The 18,582-nt window shown below is 40.0% G+C and overlaps 1 protein-coding gene across 2 annotated transcripts in view; it reads right to left on the bottom strand.

Moving 5' to 3' along the window:
* SLC39A12 (solute carrier family 39 member 12) overlaps positions 1-18,582 on the bottom strand; it is a 102,392-nt gene that overhangs the window by 63,493 nt on the left and 20,317 nt on the right. For both annotated transcript variants that reach the window (XM_027847960.1, XM_027847961.1), the window contains exon 4: positions 8,187-8,365. In XM_027847960.1, coding sequence (XP_027703761.1) covers positions 8,187-8,365 — 179 coding nt within the window. The remainder of the gene's footprint in view (positions 1-8,186; positions 8,366-18,582) is intronic.

Genomic DNA, 18,582 nt, shown 5'->3' with positions numbered 1-18,582 from the left:
CTACCTCATTTATCCTATTCTCTCTCCCCTTTTGCCCTGTCCATCCTCATAAGTGTTTTACTTCTGACTACCACCTTTCCCTCATCCTCTCTTCTATCAGCCCCCACCTTCTTTCATTCCCTTTCCAACCTATATCCCTGTAGGGTAAGATAGAGTTCTATACACAATTGAGTGTGTATGTCATTCCCTCTTTAAGCCAATTATGATGAGAGTAAAGTTTAAGGGATCCCACCTACCTCCCCCTCCACTATAATAGCTCTTTTGCATCTCTTCTGTGTGGGACAATTTATCCCATTTTACCTCTCCCTATCTCCTCTCCCAATGCTTCTTCTTTCTCACCCTTTAATTTTATTTTTTAGATAATCAGCCCATTATATTCAACTCACATTTGTGCCCTCAGTCTATGTAGACTCCTTCTAACTACTCTATATGAAAGTTCTTAGGAGTTACAAATATTTTTTCCATGTAGGAATGTAAACAGTTCAATTTGATCGATTCCCATGTTATTTTTCTTTCCTGTTTACCTCTTTATGCTTCTCTTGAGTCTTATTTTTGAAAGTCAAATTTTCTGTTCAGCCCTGGTCTTTTCATCAGAAATGCTTGAAAATCCTCTATTTCATTGAATATCCATTTTCCCCTGAAGGATTATACTGGATTATATTTCCCCTGAAGGATTATTATATTGCTGGGTATGTGATTCTTGGTTGTAATCCCAGCTCTTTTGATCTCCAATCCTCTAATGTAGAAGCTGCTAAATTTTGTGTTATCCTAACTGTGGCTCCACAATACCAGAATGGTTTCCTTGCAATAATTTCTCCTTGATGTAGGAGCTTTGTAATTTGGCTATAATATTCCTGGAAGTTTTCCTTTTGGGTCTATTTCAAAAGGTGATTGGTGGATTATTTCCATTTTTATTTTACCTTCTAGTTCTAAAATATCAGGGCAGTTTTCCTTGATAATTTCTTGAAAGATGATGTCTAGGCTCTTTTTTATCATGGCTTTCAGGTACTCCTAAAATTCTTAAATTATCTGTCCTTAATATATTTTCCAGGTCAGTTGTTTCTCCAATGAAATATTTCACATTTTCTTCTATTTTTTTCATTCTTTAGATTTTATTTTTTCTTAATGTCTCATGGAGTCATTATCTTCCACCTGCCCAATCCTAATTTTTAAGGAATTATTTTCTTCAGTTATCTTTTGTACCTCCTTTTCCATTTCACCAATTTTACTTTTTAAGTTCTTTTCTTAAGTGAATTCTTCTTTTTAAGACATTCTTCTGTGCTTCTTTTACTATTTGGCCCATTCTGTTTTTTTAAGTATTTTCTTCAGTTACTTTCTTCAGTATTTTTTCATGCCTCCTTTTATCAAGTTGTTAGTTTTTTCATGATTTTCTTTAATCACTGTCATTTCTTTTCCCAATTTTTCCTCTATCTCTACAATCCTTTTTGAGCTCTTCCAGGAATTCTTTTTGGGCTTGTGACCAATTCATATTTTTATTTGAGGCTTTTTGTACAGCCATTTTGACTTTGTTGCATTCTTCTGAGTTTGTGTTTTGATTTTCCCTGTTAATAGTAACTTTTTATGATTAGATTCTTTTTTTTGATGTTTGCTCATTGTTTCTGCCTATTTCTTGACTTTTAACTCTATGCTAAAGTGGGTTGTGCTTCTAGGGTGGAGGACATACTGCCTCAGTCTTCAGGATTTTTTTGTGCAACTGTTTTCAGAACTAATTCTGAGGAGCTGTAAGTTTTTAGTTCTTCCAAGGTGGTATGCTCTAAGGAAACATGTGTTTATTACTCCCCTGGCCTATGCCCTGGTCTGTGAGAAACCATAAGCACTCTTTACAGCCCTGGAAATGTGACCAGGGTCCCCACTCCCCTGCAGCCACAAGCTCTGGAGTGCTAGTGTTCCTCCTTGGCCTGGAACTGTGACTCAGGATGGGCAATGCAATGGATTCCTGCCCCCAAGTGCCAGCAAAGGGACCCCTGTAATCTCCTTCTGATCAGTTGTTTCACCCACTTACCATATGTGAGCTGAGAGCTCTGGAACACTGCTGGTTCAGTCACCCCCAAGGCCTGCTGTTAGTTTGCAGAAGCACAGCCTGCACTGGCATAGCCTATGGTAGGCTGTGCTTCACTTTCACTGCCATGCAACAGACCTTTCCTGCCAACCTTCTAAGTCACCTTGGGATTGGAAAATTGTTTCACCTTGTTCTTTTGTGGGTTCTGCCACTCCAGAATTTCTTTTGAGGCATTATTTAAAGTTGTTTGGAGGGGAATTTTGGGAGTCCCTGCCTCTTCTCAGCCATCTTGACCCCACCCCTTCCCCTGCCCTCCAAGAGAAGATATTGAAGGTAGGTTCTCACTGACTTCGATGCTGGTTTATGATTGTCAGACAGGCCTATCTTTTGTGAGATTTATTTTCCACTGTGTGGCAGAATACAGGAGTAAACTAGCAAGTAAAGCTCTCAGAAGCTAGTGGTCTGGGCTTGACTTCAGTGGTCTCAGGTTTCCATCTTATTTCCTTCTGTGCTTTGGGGTGGGATCCTGCAATGATGACCTTTGCAGCTCTGTTCTTCACTTGCAATAAAATAAGGTTTTAACATTGGTGGCTTATTTGTCAAAATGCTAGTCTATTGGATAAAGATTAGTTCTATGATTTCATTAATATTGAGGACTCTCAGAGGAGGAAACTCTCTCTAAATGCAGGTCAGTTCCTTCTCTGTTACATATACATATATATACATATAAAATATGTGTTTATGTACACATACATACACATATGTTACACGCACATAAACACACACACACATAGAGAGAGAGAGAAAGAGAGAGAGAGAGAAAACAAGAAAAAGACTGACTGACTTGAACTTATTTCTAATTGGTTACATGGCCAGCCTTTGCTTCTTTATGCTGTTGTCTTTCTGTTGTTACAGAAAATAAGTAAATCTAGTAAATCAATGAATTTCTCATCATAAGGTATTATAAAGATGAAACATTTGCTATTGTTTAGAAATGTGAAGTCTCTTACCTAAAACTTTTGAGGGTGATTTGATCATGCAAAAAATAATATGTGAAAAGTATCTTGCAATCACAAAGGCACTAACTTGGACTGAACTCTACATGAAATTCTCTTTCGCACCATCTGTTGCTAATGGAACATAAATGCACACTAAAAATAAAGATCAGGATAAAAATAAAAATGAGTGAAAACTTTCAATGATGAATCTTTTTAGATAAAATCTCCAAATGGAAAATGTCTAGCTAGTAAGGAAAGGAATGAAAAGGCAAATGGGAGTAGGAAGCCATGCATCTTTGCCTAGCGTACAGTTAAGAAACAAAAATGTTGACCCTGACAGTATTGCTGAGTTCCAGAAGAACTTTCCTTATCAGAATACCACTTCTATTCTGAGTCTTTCGACCTTTGATTTTTATTTACTGCACTTGAGTTATTTAGGCCACTATTGTTTTCAATATCTCCTGACATCACTGATGTGAATGCCATTTGAGGTCACTAGGATAAGTCATAATGCTTTGAACTATAAAAAAATAAAATAAATTGGCAATGACAAAGAGTAAAAATGTCCTTTGATGGATTACTCACTCATGCTGAGATATATTGTTCTGCATGAGCCGAAATGGAAACCAGTTCAATTGCAACAATTTAGTCAATAGATTGAATCTTTTATTACAGCATCAGCCTCTCTGTCTCCCTGAATGGGGGTATACTGCATTCATGAGGTCTTAGCAGCAGCCACTCAAGGCAGGGACCCTGACAATGTCATTCATCCCAACCATCTATTTAGGGCAAGGAGATGCATGGCCAGGACAAATGTGCCTCTTTGCCTCTTCTATTCCCTTTTGCTCCCACTAACATGTTCTTTTCTATCCAACCCCACAGTGGCTAGTTCCTGCCCATATCAAAGCCAATACACCAGCCCCATCCTCATTTTTGGCACCCCTTAATAACCTTTATTACCCTTCTGTGATTTTCCTCTGGTCCTGGTGGCACCTGAGTGTCTGTCCAAACTTATTCAGCATGGAAGTGTACCAGACTCTTGCTATCTTGACTCAAATACATCTTATTGTAATTGCTTTATTCAGTAGGAACTTTTCCACTTGGATGCTTCATCATGGCATGGAGAAAGTTCTGGCTTCACAAAGGCAATACCAGCAGAATGCCTACCTGATGATGTATCTTTTTATGAGAAAACTGGCCTAGCTAAGTTCAGAGCCTCCCATCAATAGAAAGTTGATGACCACTGGTGGTTGCTTTTTTGGCCATAGTAATTCATGAAAAGTGTGAAAAGGTGTGATATACATAGGAAGATGGAATACACATATGGATAGTAATAGCTGACAATTACGTAGTGTTTTAATATTCATAAAGGGACTGATAGAAGGTGTCTCACAAGTCAGAGTGCAGTTTAAAGCTTAAAAATTAGCACCATAAACACTTTCTGTATCTGACTGTAATCAACCTACTGGTGAAATAGCTGTATAACTATCTACTGGACTGTCCTGGTTGCATTTTCCATTCAGTATCAAACTTTAATAACTTAAAACTGCTCTTTGACTTTTGGGACACCCTGTAGATGCTCTCTCATTTGAGCTTCTGAACCCTTCTGTGAGAAGATATCGTCTGTATTATTATTTCCATTTATAGAGAGCTTAAATGACTTGCCCCTGGTTACACATTAGAGTCAGAAGCAAGACTCAGACCAAGGTCTTCCTGACTCCAAGCCCAGCTGTCTGTTTATTGTATCAGACTACTTCTGAGCACTAGAGGAAACCAGACCTCTTTTGGAATACTGAATTTGAAGGATTCCACATGAAGCTCTATTCCATGTGAAGTTTTATGAGAAACTTCAAAAGACGCGCATACGCCAGGCTTAGGTTTGCTGCTTTATGTGTAAGCCTTAAACCCTTACATTCTAATTCAAACCAGCAGGCTGCTCAGGGCTTGCCTCCTAACTCTAGGCTTTGGTCACAGAGCCGATCAGAAGGGGCACCCGGAGGGTTACTCTGGGTATGGAACAAAAGTGTTTGCATGTTCATGCCATCCCGTGTGGAGATGTCACACTAACTACCTCAAGTCTGCCAGAGCATTGATTATAGGCATGACAAATCAGACACCTCCTCATCTTGATTCACCTATGCAAATCTAAGCAGATTTTGACTTTTTTTTTCCTTTGTGCAATGAAGTTTTTATATATTGACCTGCTGACAGCAGGAAGAGATGGTTCTCAGCTTAGACCCAGAGAACATAGGAGTGAAGAGGTTTTATTTCAGTCTAGTCTATTGTTAATGAAATGGGGACACTAGACTTTAAAAATCGAACCAGAGCATCTGCACGAGGATCTGCCTGGTGCAAAGCACCGGGTGGTTATTTCACAAAGAAAGGTCTGGATTTCTGAGATTCATTCGTTGTTCAGCACATGCTGTTCACAGGATTTAGGCTTAGAAAATTTGTTTCTTCCTGTCATTAGAAGGACTTGCTTGCTTAATGACTTATCCTTCCAAGTGGAATTAGCCTACGATAATAGATGTACTTTGTTATAGATCCCAGGTGGTCACAACACTCTCCTCCTCAAATTACCTGATGTTATTAACTCATTTGTATTAATGGCACATCCCACTCCCCCTCTACCCCTAGAAAGAATGTAAGCTCTCTGAGGGTTGGGATTGTTTTGTTTTTGTTTCTCCAGAGTTTAGCACGGTCCCTGTCACATAGTAGGTGCTTAATAAATGTTTTCTTAAATTGCTTAATTGAATTAATATCAGTGTTTGTATCACACAAAAAAGTTAGGGTTTTTTTTTTCCTTAAAAATGAATGGGTTTGCACAGAAAAAGCCTAGAGGAACTATGTGTACATATATATATATATATATATATATATATATGTATGTTTGTATGTATGTATATGTTTGTGTGTGAGTGAGCATAGCATATTGACTACAGAGCTGGCCTCAGAGCAAGATAGTTCTAGGTTCAAGTCTTGCCTTTGTATACAGACTGGTTGCGTGAACCTGGGCAAATTACTTAATCTCTCAATGCTGTAGGCAGCTCTCTAAACTGTAATGGTAAAGAAGGTGCCAATGGGACTCAGTAAAGGAAATTCTTGGGGCTCTACACACTGATAAAATGACAGGTCTGGGCCAAATACATATACTTGTAAATACATATATATGTATACATGCATGTATATGTATTCTCTAATACAACATGCATAAAATCTCTAATGTATATGTATATATACATATATATATATATATATAGTGTCTCATTCCTTAGTGACTCTCTAAACCTTATGAAGCAACCACAGATCTCTACACAAATGGGAAAGCCATCAAGCAAATTGTTTTTCACACTTGGTAGATGCAGGAAAGTCTTACAAACAAGAACATAGAAAATCTTGCTAGAGCATCAAGTGTCTTATGTCTTCATATGGCAAAGCCCATTAGAATGAATGCCCTCTGACTCTGTTCATGGCCTGTTAACATCATTGGACCACAAGTTCATAGTGCATTTGGCCCAAGTATCAGCTGGACCCATTGTTCTTTCTATGCAACGGAGCTCACATATGCCTCACCTCAGTACTTCATGGATCTTTCTTCCACTGATTTGGTGGTGATCATTCTCAATATTCTAGAGCTGCTATGGCCAAAAAAAATTATCATCTTTTGGCCAAAGTGGTGATGACCTTCTCCAAACTTACTAGGCTACTCTCCCAACAGTGGCCACAGTCCTGCATTAGGCCTTGACTGGAAGATTTTCCCAAGCTGGTAGGACCTACCAGAGCTTCAGTTCCACTGGCACAGCCTTCAAGAACCCAGGGTCACTTCCATGCACCGAGTAAGCAGCAGAGGAAGACTTTGGTGGAAGTCCGAACAGAAGTCTCCCTCTCACAGAATGTATGAAGGAAGGCTAGCTGAATTCTCTCATAAGGATTATCTCTGAAGCATAATTGCTTACTAGAACAAGGATTCTTTCCCTGGGGGTCCATGATGTGGTGTTCTTATAAATATTTAACAACTGGGTCTCAAAAAATATACATACAAAAATTTTTTAAATTAATCTGTGTTATCATTTTCTTCATCACTTTCTTAAGTCTAGACCAGACCTGCATGACTTATGCCCACGCTGGTTACTTGCCAAAGAATTTCAGGGGCCATGAATAATGTAGGGTAGCCACTGTGCACTGTCCTGTGTGTCACGTGGCCTGTGGCAACCAACCATCATCAGTCTGTCTCTAGTCTAACCTACTTGTGACTGAAGAAGCTTACAAGTTGTGCAGGGCTGGTCTAGACCATTAACAAAACAATAAACTAAGCCCTGGTTTATAGCATTTATTGATAACTGAAGTACAAATACTCACACTGAAATTTTAATAATTGCCTTCTAGCACGTCACTAGACCCATTGATGAATTTCAAGAGGCCCATGAAATTGGAGGGGGAAAAATTGCATTTTAATTTTCATTAGCGTCAAACTGAAATTCATCATTTTCTTCAATCATGATTTTGGGCAATATATGTTATTCTGGAAAGGAGTCCGCAGGCTTAACCAGACTGCTAAAGGGGTCCATAATTCACAAAAGATTAAGAGCTCTCAGACTAGAACCAAATCATTAAAAAATCAGATTTAAAGGAGAAATGTTTCACATTGCTTTGGGGTCCATTAAAATTTCTGACTTAAATCATACATTTTTAGAGTTGGAGGGGATGTTAGACATCTTCTAGTCCTACCCTCTCATTTTACAGATGAGGAAAGTGAGACCTATAAAAGTGAAGTGATTTGCCCAAGGTCACATAAAAATAGTACAAAGAATTGCAATTCACGTTCAGCTTTTCTGTCTTCAAATCTAGCATTTTTTCTACCACCATATGCTATGGCACAGATAACAGCAAGTGTACATCTTGGCCCAAAGGAAAGTATAAGCGTACATGATTTTTCCTAATAACTCAAATCTTATGTACATCTGCAGAGCGAAATCAGGTAGGGAAAAGAAACAATTCTTATACTTTCCAAGATTGGTCATGTGACCTTGTGAAATGTGTAGTTTTTTCATGGAAGAAAATGTAATGATTGCCTTTTAAATTTGCTTTCTCCTTCCCAGCCCTTTGACCTGCCCATGTAATTTCTGCTCAATGACAGTCACTGGGGATAAGAAAAACAAAGTTGGTACCTGGTCCCAAGCTGTGGTATTGTCATTTGGGTCTCCATCCAGTCCAGCAGAAGCTGAAAGATTGAGAGAGGCCCAGTCTTGAATGGTCAAGTTTCTCCATCTCCTTTTGTTTGGGAATGTTTGTTCTCTTTTGTTGCAGGGACTTTTGGTCCAAAGAACATTGAGAAGTTGGTCTATTTCTAGAAATGTCACAGAAAAACTGATGTCAGAGTAAAAGCATGCTATGACTGCTTTTAACCTATGGAAAGAACATAGGGTGTATAATCATAGGGCCTGGGTTCAAATCCTGAAACTACTACCATGTCAATCTTGGACAAGTTACATCTTTTTCTGGGTTTCAATCTTTTCACCTATAATAATGAGAACATTGGGCTAGATTCACCCCTAAGGTCCTTTGTAGTTTTAAATCCTATAATCCTATGATATTTTTGCTTTTGTAGGTTGGTGACCAGAGCTCAGGGGACATTTTATAAAGGAAATTTAGACACTAGTGAATATTAAAAAACTGTGAACCTAGGGGTAGGTGAGAGTTCTCTGCTAGCCCCAGGAGAGATTCTGAGATGATGCAATCACAGAACCTCAGAGTTGGAAGGTATCTCTAAAACCTTGGAGTCTACCCTACTCATACCCAATCAAGAATTCCCCCTTCAACATATAGTTTTAAAGAGTTGTTTGGGGGCACTGAGAAGTTCAATTACTTGTCCAGTGTCCTAGAGTCAGTATGTATCTGAAGTAGGACTTGAAACTAGGTCTTACAAACTCCAAGGCCTAATCCTTATCCATTATGACATATTGCTTCTCATCCTCTGCTTAACTTCATGAGCATCCTATTTATGCTTTTATACAAATCATTGAAAAAACATGTCAAACAACACGAGGCCAAGCACATCTCCATGCAATACATTTCTAAGTGGATCTCTAACCATGTCAGCTCTTTGAGTCTAACTTTATACAATTCTGATAACTACACAATTATGTAGTCCAATGGTTCAGCAAACCACAGCCTGAGAGCCAAATATGGATTCCATTCTTAGTCTTTGGGCTGTAAAAAATAAGGAGCAGGCTGGGCCCTTGGGCCATAGTTTGCTGAGCCCTGATCTATCCCATACCTTTCCACATGTTCTACTAAAATGAGAGGTTATCTCCAACACTTCACTAAAACCTAGGTAAAGCTCAGTTGCAGCATTTTCCTGATCAATCAGCCTAGTTAACTTGTCAAAAAAAGAAAAGAAAATTATTCTGCCATGACATTTCTTACTAAAACCATGCTTTGTACTCTTGTGATCACTGCTTCCTTTTCTAGATGTTCATTAACCATCCCTTTAGTAATACATCCTAAGATTTAAAGCCAAGGTCATTGACCATCACTGCCAGACTTTATTCATTTTCATTTTTTTTTTAAATTAGGACATTAATTCTTCTCCATTTCTGCCATACCTTTTCTATTCTCCATAAGCTTTTAAAGACCATTAGCAAATAGCCTAGCAATCACACTGATCTGTTCTTTCAATAAAGGCACATAGCAACATATAGCAACCTAGCTCTAAAGCATACCTACCAATGTAGAAAATCAGAATATTTACATGGACCCTGCTTGACCATTGGTATTCTAAATGAATCACTATGGATATAGTGATAGCTATACCTATTTGCCAGTATACAGTCATATAAACAGTACAAACTAGTTACAAGCATTTATAGGCAAGGCAGTTTTGACCATTTGTAAATAAGCATACCTTTTTGTGAAAGAACAGATTTCCAAAAATTACTCATATTGAATATAACCAGAAGAGCAAAATCTAGAGCCAGATCTTGTCTTGCTCAAACAATAGGTATTTTGAGGCTGCAAAATTAATCAGCCTAGACATGTATAAATATCAATTGGCCAACCAACAAATATTAAATGATCCTCTCCTTGGAGCAGAGTTTTTTTCAAAAAAGCAAGAACAAAGAAGGAAATGTTTTAAATTGTGCATCTCCACTGCTGGCTGGGAAAAGATAAGCAAAGTAAAATTAGTTTGTATTAGACCATCTTTGGGGAAATGAAAGTCAGGAATCATGAGCACATATTGAAGTCATGTACATGGTGTGGGGGTGAGAAATAGCCATATAAAAGTTGCAATTTCCACTTAGGGAACATAATTCTCTTAACATTCCGATTACTATGAACCTATTGTCTCACATGGGAAGTTATGTCATATGAGTGGTTTGCTCATTTAAGAGAGAAGAGGTAAGAATCTGAATTTGGAGTCAAAATATAGGGTTCAAATACAGGCTCTGCTTCTTGCTACGTGTTTGATCTTGGGGAGACACTAAATTTCTCTGAGCCTCACTTTCTTCATCTGCAAAATGACAGGGTTGTAGGACATTTCCAAAGTCCCTCGCATCTGTTGTCTTTATGATCTTTACTTTACCAGATAACACCTTCTGACCCAAACATTTTCCTCACCCACATACTGTAGAACCTCAAATTCTACCCTTAGAAAGTCATACTTCTTCACTAAACCCTGCCCTGGACTCCAGATGTTGGATGTTAAAATGAAACCACATGAAGGAATTAACTTCTTCATATGATCATTGATTTTGTTTGTCCGTTTAAAAAGAGAACCAATGGCATTGCTGGGGATGTTTTGATTTTTGCATGAATTGGATTAAAGTGGGGCAGACCTGCATAAAGTCATCAGCCTCACTCTCTCTTTCAGAGTCATTGAAGTCCAGTGGCAGGAAATAGGTCAGGATGACTGGTGATGTCCCTTAAAGCAGTGGATGATCTTAGCATATTCAATGCCTGACCAAGCTCTAAGTGCTCCACAGTGCCTGCTGCAGCCACCTTCACGGCCATTAGAATAAATTCTTCTCATCCACCCATTTTGATGGGGAAAGTCTTCACATATTTGGGGTAGACAACTCTCTTACTCACTGACGTATCTGAGGCCTCAACTTGGTTTAGCCCATCTGTTGAGATGGTTTCGTCAGGATATGACTGCTGTGAATGCTATAGCCTCTTGGAGCCCCAGGTGAGAGCTAGGTGAAACATGGACGCTAAAGGTAGGTGAGTAGCCCTGAAAATGGCTTGGCAAACTCCCACACCAGGGATTGTCATCCTCCCTGAACCCCCTATGCACTGATATAGATCATAGCTGTAGAGATGCATGAGACCTTGGTGATATCCCGGTCCAACCCTTCTCATTTCAGAGAAGAAGAAACTGAAGTCCAGATAGGTTGAGTTATTCAGTCACGTTGGTCCAGATAGTTGGTACATCTGGAATTCGAACTCAGATCCCTTGACTCTAAGTCAGGCTGAGTTAGTTTGTTGGATTATTTTCTTCCCAACGGAAAGAAAATTTTGGATGACCGAGGATAAGTGGGGGAGTGAGAGAACTGTTGATTTTAATAGAGGAAAAAGTTGGTTAAAGGGGCCAGGGGTGGGGCTACCACAGAACAAAGTCACTTTACAATTTGCACTGAGGGATAGCCCTACTCAGAGATGATACTGGCTAATAGACGTTACAACAACAACAACAATGGTAACACTTATATTGTGCTTTAAGGTTTGTAAAGTATTTTACCAAAATTATTTCGTTTTATCATCACAATAGCCCTGGGAGATAGGTGCTCTTATTATCCTCATTTTACAGATTAGGAAACTGAGGCAGACAGAGGTTATATGACTTGCCCATGGTTACACTGCTTCTAAATTTCTGAGGCCAAATTTGAACTCAGGTCCATGTGCCTCATAATATGGGCAGCCCAAGACAAGAACTATAATGCATAGATTCTCCCGGTTACTTCTCCTCTGGAATTCAGTACATTTTTCATTGCTGAAAAGTATTAAACTTAATGGAAAACTGGTTTGATTATGCTCTTAGTCAATGGCTTAAACACCCACATACTCATTCATTCTCTTCCTTGTAAATCAAAATGTACTTACACTCTTCTTAAAAGTTTTAACAAGTACATATTATTATGCAACTGTATTGGGCATTTGCCATTTCCTTTCCTACCATTTGGATTTTTTTTTAAAAAATGCCAGATTGTTATTAAGTACATTTAAAAATACATACATACAGCAAGGAATGATAAATTCAAGTTTAACCAAATCTGTAAGAAACTTAAAAACTGTGAAGCTTACCTTTCAAACCATGCTGACTGGGTCCACTACAAATTTATGTTACAAAATCTCAACTGGATCCTCACTTTACATCCCCATAAAAGATTTCACTATGCCACACATCCAAGCAACTTTTCCAAACTTTTTCTTCCCTCTTCAAACCTCCTTGGGCCCTTTCTTACCCCCACCAACACTGCCCTCTCAGCAGAGAATCTTACTTCATATTTCACTAAAAAAAAATGAGGTTATTGGCCATTTCCTTCCTACTCATCTCCATCACTAATATGCCTTCTGATGCTTGCTTCTCCTTCACCCCTGCTTGCTAAGGCAAACCTCTACATTCACAAATGGTCCCATTCCATCCTATTTTCTCTAGCAGATTGGCCATTTTTCATCTCCAAAGTCCACAGGCAGGTTCCCTGTTCTTAAAAATATATCCGTGTCTCTCTCACCCTCAAAAAAAAAACCCCTCATTTGATTTCCACTGTCATTCTATATATTTCCTGCTCTTCAGGACCAAACTCCTTGAGAAGGCTGTCTGTGATTCATGCTTCCACTCCCTTTTATCTCACCTTCTTCTTAACTCTCTGCAGTTGGAGTTCCAATCTTATTCAACTGAAGCTGTACTCTCCAAAGTGACCGTTTATATCTTAATCATGAAATCTAATGGCTATTTCTCAGTTTTTATCCTAACTACACTCAGCTCTTCCACCGTGTCCTGTTGAATATCTGTTCCACAAACAAATTTCCCTTCATCTTAAATCTTTTCCTCTACCACTCCTTCCATCTTGGCTCTTTCTGACACCTGGCTTCTCCCTGATTACAGAGCCTCCCATCCTTCACTCATTCTCCTTGGCTCACGGGTTGAGGCAAGGGAATTGGAATACTCCTTGCTCCCCTTTGCTGCTTCCAGGTTCTTCCCTTAATCTTGCTAGTGCCCAGAAATGTATCACTTCTTTGTTCAAGAATTGTAAAATTCTCTTATCTAATCATAATCTGTCGGCTTTTCGCCTCTCCCTCTTCCTTCCTTTATATAACCCTACTCTTCATTTGCACAGTGACCTCCAATCCTTCGACCAATTCAGTTGTCTCCGAGGCCATCTCCTCTGTACTAGCCATTCTCTCCTCTTCTTCCCATCTTGATTCTTTAGTGAACCACTTCAACTCTACACTGTCCTCCACTCTTGAATCCCTACCCTCTTTATTATATCACTGATTATGCCATGCCAAGCCTCAGCCTTGGATTACTTCCACCTGTCATCACCTTTCCTCCTGCACATGAAGGTGGAGAAAACATGCAACCAATCTGACCGGGGCAGTTACAAATTTCTGTTAGACAGCCTCAACTGGGCCCTCACTGCTGCTAGGCAATTCTGCTATACCTCACTTATCAACTCACTATCCCACTGTCCACAGAGGCTCTTCCCAACCTTTACAACCCTCCTCAAACCTGTCATAACTCCTTCTCCCCCCACTCCTTTAGCGGAAAAGCTTGCCTCATATTTTACAGAAAAACTCTTAAACTCCTTCTCCCCTCTTCCTCATCTCCTGTCACTCAGGCGCCTTCTGTCACTCTCTCTTCCTATACCCCTGCTCACATAATGAAGTGGCTTTGCTCCTTACCAAGGTTAACTCCTTTTTACTTGTCCAAGCGATTCCATTCCGTCCTATCTCTTCCAATAGATTGGCCCCTTTACCATCCCTACTTTTTTGTTTATTTTCAGTCTCCGTATCTACCGGCTCATTTCCTACCGCCTACAAATGTGTTTGTGTCTCCCCTATACTGAAGAAAACCCTCACTCGATCCTTCCGTCACTGCTAATTATATATCCTGTATCTCTTCTTCCTTTTGTAGCTAAATTCCTTGAAAAGACCATCGACAACAGATGCCTCCATTTCCTTTCCTCTTCCTTTCTAATACAGCTTCTGATCTTATTATTCTACCAAAACTGCTCTCTCTAAAGTTACCAATGATCTTTTAGTTGCCAAAACGAATGGCCCTTTCTCAATTCTCGTTGTCCCTGACTTCTGTGCAGTGTTTGACATTGTTGATCACTCTCTCCTCCATGATACTCTCTTTTCTCTAGGTTTTTTCTCTCCTGATTCTCCTCCCATCTCTCTGACTGCTCCTTCTCCATCTCCTTTGCTGGATCTTCCTGGAGATAACACCCTCTAACTATCGGTGTCCCTCTGGAGTCTGTCCTGGGCCCTCTTCTCTTCTCGCCCTGTGCTACATCCGGTGATCTCATCAGCTTCAATGGATTTAATTACCATCTTTCTTGACTATTTCCAAGTCTACGTATCTTGCCTCAATCTTTCTGCTGACCTTCAATCTCATCTTTGTCACTCAGACGTCTCACACTGGATGTCTAATAGATGGGTTACACTCCATATGTCTCAAACGGAACTCATTTTCTTTCCCCATATATGCTCCCCACCTTTATTTATTTATTTGGCTAGGCAATTGGGATTAAGTGACTTGCCCAGAGTTATGTGTCTGAGGCCAGATGTGAACTCAGGTGCTCCTGACTCCAGGGCCAGTGCTCTATCTACTGCGCCACCTAGATGCCCCCTCGTTTTTATTACTATAGAGGGCAACACATCCTCCTAGCCCCTCAGGCTCACAACCTGGAAGTCATTCTTGATTCTTTACTATCTCTCACCACCCCCATATCTAATCTGTTACCATGGCCTGTCAATTCTACCCTTGTAACATTTCCCAAATACCCCCCCTTTTCTTCTCTAATACTGCCACCACTCTGATGCAGGACCTTATCACCTCCTGTCTGGATTACTGCAATAGCCTGCTGGTGGTTGGGCCAGCCTTGAGTTTCTCCCACTCTAATCTATCCTCCATTCAGTCACTAAAGTGATTTCCTTAAACTACAGGTCTGATCATGTCATGCCTTCCCCTTCCCACTCACTCCATAAAACTCCAGTGGCTTCCTGTTGCCTCCAGAAGCAAATACAAAAAACTCTGTTTAGCATTCAAGGTCCTTCATAACCTAGCCCCCTCACCTTTCTAGTTCTTCCTGCACCTAACTTCCCAGCATATACTCTTTGATCCAGAAACACTGACCTCCTGACTTTTCTGGGAACAAGATACTTTATCTCTCAGCTCCGGGCATTCTCTCTATCTCCCATGTTTAGAAAATGTAATTGGGAAATATTTAATGAAATAAATAAAAATATATTTTAAAAAAATGAGTGTGAGCAATTACACCTTAGAAATTGGCAAATGCTACAGATTAGGGCTAGAGTTATTTTGTCCATTGTCTAGTCTTAAGAAAGTGATGAAGAAAATGTTAGTAAAGCAGGTTAAACTTAAAAATGTGTCTTGCAACAATTTTCCCCCCAGAGAGCTGGTTGTTAAATATTTCCCAGCACCCCCCCCCGAACTCTCTCTCATACTATAGTCCAACCATATAGGTCTTGTTTCTTCCTGACACACAATATTCCATTTCCAGTTTCAGTGTGTCTGTACTAGTCAACCCCCATGCCTGGAATTCACTCTCACCCCCTCTGGCTCATAAAATTCTTCTCTTCCTTGCTATACCACCTTCTGTATGAAGGGATCTTTCCTGATCCTCACAGCTTCTAGTGTCTTCCCATCCAAATACCATGTATTTTACTCTTTTGTATATATTTGTATTTATCCATTAATATTGAAGCTGTATATGTTTTTACACGTACTTGTCTTTTTCATTAGAATGTGAGCTTCTTGCAAGAAGGAATATTTAATTCTGTGTGCTTGTATTCCCATGGCCTAGCCCAGGGGTGGGCAATCTGTGGCCTCCACGCCACATGTGGCCCTCTAGGTCCTCAAGTGTGGCCCTTTGACTGAATCCAGACTTCACAAAACAAAAAGGGAATTTATTCTGTGAAGTTTGGATTCAGTCAAAGGGCCGCACTTGAGGACCTAGAGGGCCACATGTGGCCTCAAGCCTACAGGTTCCCCACTCCTGGGCTAGCCCAATGCCTGACATATAGAAGGCAGATTGACAAGTACTTATTGATTAATTAATCTCAGTTGGCTCATTGAGATGGTTGTTTTATTAATATACTATTTAGTTTTGAATGACTCTAAATCAGAAGTTCTTAACTTTTTGTGCGTCATGAATCCTTTCGGCAGTGTTACGGGATCCCTTCTCAGAATAAATTTTTAAATGAATAAAATAAAATACATAGGAGTAAAAGGAAACCAATTGTACTGAAGTATAGGGTTTAAAAAAATACATTAAAAATAAGAGCTTTGCAGACCCCAGGTTAAGAACCTTTTTCCTAAACAAATCTCTGCATTTATGCAGCGACCACCAGTTCATGATGGCAACATGGGACTGTCTCCAAAGACAACTAAATGAGTTTGTGAGTTCAGGTAAAATTCTCCCCCCTCCTTCCCTCTCTCTCTCTCTTTCCCTCCCCCTCTCTCTCTTTCTCTCGCTCTCTCTTTTTCTCTCTCTCAATCTGTGTTTCTCTGTCTCTATGTCTCTCTCTCTCTCCCTCCCTCTCTTTCTCTTTCTGTCTCTCTCTGTCTCTGTCTCTCTGTCTCTGTCTCTGTCTCTCTGTCTCTATGTCTCTCTCCCTATCTTCCTCCCTCCTTCCCTCTCTCTCTCTCCCTCCATCTCTTTCTCTCTCTGTCTCTGTCTCTCTGTCTCTGTCTCTCTGTCTCTGTCTCTCTGTCTCTATGTCTCTCTCTCTCCCTATCTTCCTCCCTCCTTCCCTCTCTCTTTCTCCCTCCCTCTCTTTGTCTCTCTGTCTCTCTCTCTCTCTCTCTCTGTCTCTCTCTCTCTGTCTGTCTCTCTCTCTCTGTCTGTCTCTCTCTCTCTGTCTCTCTCTCTCTGTGGTTTCAGCAGGGACAGATTATCTATTAAAGCCACGGCATTCCATCTCACATTGCTGCACCTGCCACCTTCCTCTCAACGACCCTGTACCTTAGCCTCCTTGCGCCTGATGCCCTGCACAACCCTACTTCTCCCTCCTGCTCCATCCAGCAGTTCTTTGTTGCGACACCCTGTGGGCCTGTAACTGAATCCAAGTTCATCAAATTTAATTCGACAAGTATTTCCTCTGCACCTACTGTGTGGCAGACATGGTGATATATATGAGAATGAAAAGACAAAAATGAATTAGTCATGGAGATCTATATTTAGAGCCCAGAGACCTCAGAGGCTAACTAATCCAATGCCTTCATTTTACAGAGGTGGAAACTGAAGTCCAGGCAAGATAAATGACTTGCCCAAGGCCACTCAGATAGTAAGCATAGAATGTAGAATTAAACCTAGGTTTTCTGACTCTGACCAGTGCCCTCATGGAATTTATATTTTATTCGGGGGAAAGATCATGGGCACAGTAAGATAAATACCAAACATACAGAAAATAAAACAAAGTAATTGGTGAGAGAATAGGAGTAAGAATAACTTGAGGAAATTAAGAATAAGTTCTTGGAGGAGGAGGTGATTGAGTCGAGACTTGAAAGGAGAATGAGGTTTCAAAATGTAGAGGACAGGGGTCAGCTTGTGCAAAAAAACTCCCAAAATCATAGACTGGGGATGAAATAGCAAGCAGAGAAGACAAGAAGTGGCGAGTTTGGCTGGAAATAGAGGTCATTCCATGCTATACCATACAAGAGAATAGCAGTCCTCCCTTCATCAAACCCTTTTCAAAGTGTGTGAGTATGGGGGCGAGGCGGGTTAGGGAGTCTACAAGAGCCATTTCTGGTAGAGTAAAAAGAGCGTGGGCCCTAAATTATGTGTATTGGCTGAGATCCTTTCAGTTCTAAGCTTCCAGCCCCTAAGCCACTGAGGTCACTAAGTACACCTCCAATTCAATTAAATTAATCATAATTATTTTATTAGTTTCAACAAATGAATCACAAAATTGATTCAAGGCCATATGACCTCCTTTTTGCCCTGGGCATTTTATCATTCTGTCCAGGCATTCTCCAAACATTCTTATTGAGTTCAGCGCCTGGCTCACGGTTTCCCTCTTCATCATACATGTTGCCTTTCTAATATTATTCAGGACTTTAATGTTCCCACTGGCAAGCCCTCACGCTATTCTTCAACCTTTCCAACTCAATTGACCTTATTCTCTACCAAATGACTTCAGCAACAGAGAGAAGACATGGTCACCTTTTAAATCCCATCACCTCTACTGTCAGAAACTTTGTTCCATGATGGTTTCAACATCTTATCCTTTTCTCTCTGTCTCTCTCTGTCTCTGAATGTCTCTCAATTGCACTAAAAACATACTATTTATCCTCATCATGCCCAGTCTTTTGATATT

The sequence above is a fragment of the Vombatus ursinus genome, unplaced genomic scaffold (assembly GCF_900497805.2).
Source record: "Vombatus ursinus unplaced genomic scaffold, bare-nosed wombat genome assembly UNPS02005459.1, whole genome shotgun sequence".
Taxonomy (NCBI): domain Eukaryota; kingdom Metazoa; phylum Chordata; class Mammalia; order Diprotodontia; family Vombatidae; genus Vombatus; species Vombatus ursinus.
This window is presented reverse-complemented; position numbering and strand designations above follow the sequence as displayed.